Source organism: Pinus tabuliformis, chromosome J, assembly GCF_031772625.1.
Source record: "Pinus tabuliformis cultivar Carrire ecotype Pingquan chromosome J, CPIR1, whole genome shotgun sequence".
NCBI lineage: Eukaryota > Viridiplantae > Streptophyta > Pinopsida > Pinales > Pinaceae > Pinus > Pinus tabuliformis.
In genome coordinates, this window is record NC_142295.1 from 973179868 (window position 1) to 973182416 (window position 2549).

Genomic DNA, 2549 nt, shown 5'->3' on the forward strand with positions numbered 1-2549 from the left:
CAAAAATTTGTTACCTGCTTTGTCTGTAGGCAATATTCCAGATCTGGCTCCGGTTTGCTTCGTTTTTCCTTTTTCTTGTCTAGATCTGCATAAACCCTGTCCGATCTAGGGTTTATGTCTCCATTCTGCCGCCTGGACTCCAGCTGTGCTCGAATATAGGCTTGATCGAGTTCGATCTGGTGCCTCAGATCATTCTGTGGTCGGATATGGCCTAGATCGTATGGATCTGAACCAAAACTGCTCTGATTGAGCCCGTGTGATGTAGAAGGGCGTGGATCTGCCTCATGCAGTCTCCCCCTGTCGGTTCTCGGCACGATCTGTGGTGGGCTGCGTCTTGCCTCTATACGCCGTGAGCCAGACGGGCTTCTTTGTTCCGGGCTGCAGATTTGAGCCTCAAACTTTCGCAGGAACTCCTCGTACCTCCACGCAACAATGGAGAGCTCCGTTGGTACCTTCACCCCGTCGTTCTGAAAACTATACGCAGCACCATACAGATCTGTGTGTTTTCCACCGACAATCTCCGTTTCCCCGGTCCGTGTTTCACCCTCGGCCCTTGCGGCAAGCCTGTGAACCGATTCGGCAGCGAGCAGATCTCTGTTCAAAACCCTCGCCATCGCCATCGCCATCGCCTTCCTGTTCAATCAAATTTTTCTCCCTTCAGATATTGACCAGTTACCTAAAAGGCCACAATCAAATTCATTAGAGCGGAAGATCATGAATAAAAATAAATTAAGCAAAACGGTTAACCGAAACTTCATTCATTCGTTAATAGTATAAACTAAAATTCACTATTTCAAACATATAAATTTATGTATGTAAGTAAAGAGACATGCATTCCATGGTCTCTGATTTCTGTAAAAGGTAGCGGTCAGTCTGGACAGTTTTGCGAGCGATCAAATACGACGCGATTGGTAGTATGATGCGTTAAAGATTTTGTTGCCGCATTCGCATTTCCACACCACGGGATAGTAAACCTCTACACGTTTTGGAATGCACTGCAGTTTTGGAGTGACGGCGCACTGCACAGGCTTACAAGGGTTGCACCCCTCGCATTTACCAACGCATGATGATGGCGCGGAGCCAATATGCACCCCTCGTAATGCATCCTCCTTTCCAACCTCTCCCATCACCTGTAACATCCCTTTAATTGTACACCAATATCTTCAATCCAATCCAATACACATTTACATAATAGATTGTGTAAATATTAATATCAAACATTACGGAAAAACATGGATTCAGAAACGAAATATTACGAAGAAAGCAGGGCCATCACTTTCCGACAAAGTCGTGGTTTTTATATCACTAATTTCTCTCCCGGCGATCTCTGCATCATATTACTGTTTTTGCAAGCATGTGAGAAAATATTTTTGCAAGAAAAATTGAATACCCAATCAGTAATTTATATAAATTACACACCCGTAAAGCTCAATAATATTAAAACAGAAACGAGGATCTTCATTCTGGCACAACGTGAGAATCCAGCTTCCATAACCGCGTGTTTTTCTATATCTCAGCAGACACCTCTTTGAACAACGTGTCCCCCCAGCAGAAATCTCTTTGAATAACGTACTCTCCCAGCAGAATCTCTTTGTATAAAGTATTCTGCCTTTGTCTCCGAATACTGTATATATTGAATCTCAAGAGGTAATAATAAAAGGAAAAGGAAAGCATAAAAACAAAAAAGCTACGATGCTAATCATAAAAGGAAAAGGAAAGCATAAAAAAAAAAATAACGTATAAAGCTTATGGCCAAGTCATATTGAACCTTTAGAGCTACGAACCAAATGGAAAGAAAAATAAAGCAAAATGTAAATAAAAGAAAAAAGAAAAACAAAATAGAAACCGTTTCTATAACCCAAATCAGTATGAATAATTTCTATTATTTGGGAAAAAGGGTTATTAATATTTTTACGATAATTTATTATTATTTTTTTAAAACGTTATTAATATTCTTATGTTTTTTTATTTTTCCTTGTAGAATAAAAAGCAAATTAACAAGTATTCTGATAATAGGAAAAATTAAAATAAAACATAAATTAAAATAAAACATAAAGAAAATTAAAAAATTAATAATACATAACCATATAACCCAAATTAGTAATGAACATTTACTAAAGAACAAGTTATCAAATGACATTTTTTTCTTCAAAGAACTCCTTTGAATGCTTTTAAACACTTTCAATTCATCCCCATAGTATCACCATTTTGGATACTAAGAAAATATTGACATTTATTAGGTTATCACCCATGGAATACATACAATAGATAAAACTAGCTCAAATTAGAGTACTCATAGATATACATTTTAAGCCTCTTTCACTCATAAAAGACTCTCCACAAATTCAACAACTGATCTAGTTGATCATGCTCAAGTTACAAATTTTTACTTTTAGTTTTGGGTCAAGTGAAGCACTACAACACAAGGGGGGTTTTAAGTCAATATTTAAGACAATTTTTGGGTAAATTGTCTTAACTTGAGACAAGAGAAAACCTGTGTATTTTCTTAAATATTTCCTTTAAGCCGGTGTGTCAAATTAAATTGTCTT

General features: G+C 37.4%; 1 protein-coding gene across 1 annotated transcript; it reads right to left on the bottom strand.

Moving 5' to 3' along the window:
- Nucleotides 1-893: 893 nt before the first annotated feature.
- On the bottom strand, nucleotides 894-1492 carry LOC149230077 (EPIDERMAL PATTERNING FACTOR-like protein 6). The gene is made up of 3 exons (XM_089381197.1): nucleotides 1420-1492; nucleotides 1257-1327; nucleotides 894-1130 (listed from the first exon to the last, which is right to left on the bottom strand). The coding sequence occupies exons 1-3, from the start codon at nucleotides 1490-1492 to the stop codon at nucleotides 894-896; spliced, it is 381 nt and encodes a 126-aa protein (XP_089237323.1).
- Between the last annotated feature and the right edge of the window lie 1057 nt (nucleotides 1493-2549).

Coding starts and splice junctions, on each gene's coding strand:
- LOC149230077 (XM_089381197.1), bottom strand. CDS start 1,492: ATGGAAGCTGGATTCTCACGTTGTGCCAGAATGAAGATCCTCGTTTCT. Junction 1,328..1,419: donor AATATTATTGAGCTTTACGG/GTGTGTAATTTA, acceptor AATATGATGCAG/AGATCGCCGGGAGAGAAATT. Junction 1,131..1,256: donor GTGATGGCCCTGCTTTCTTC/GTAATATTTCGT, acceptor GGGATGTTACAG/GTGATGGGAGAGGTTGGAAA.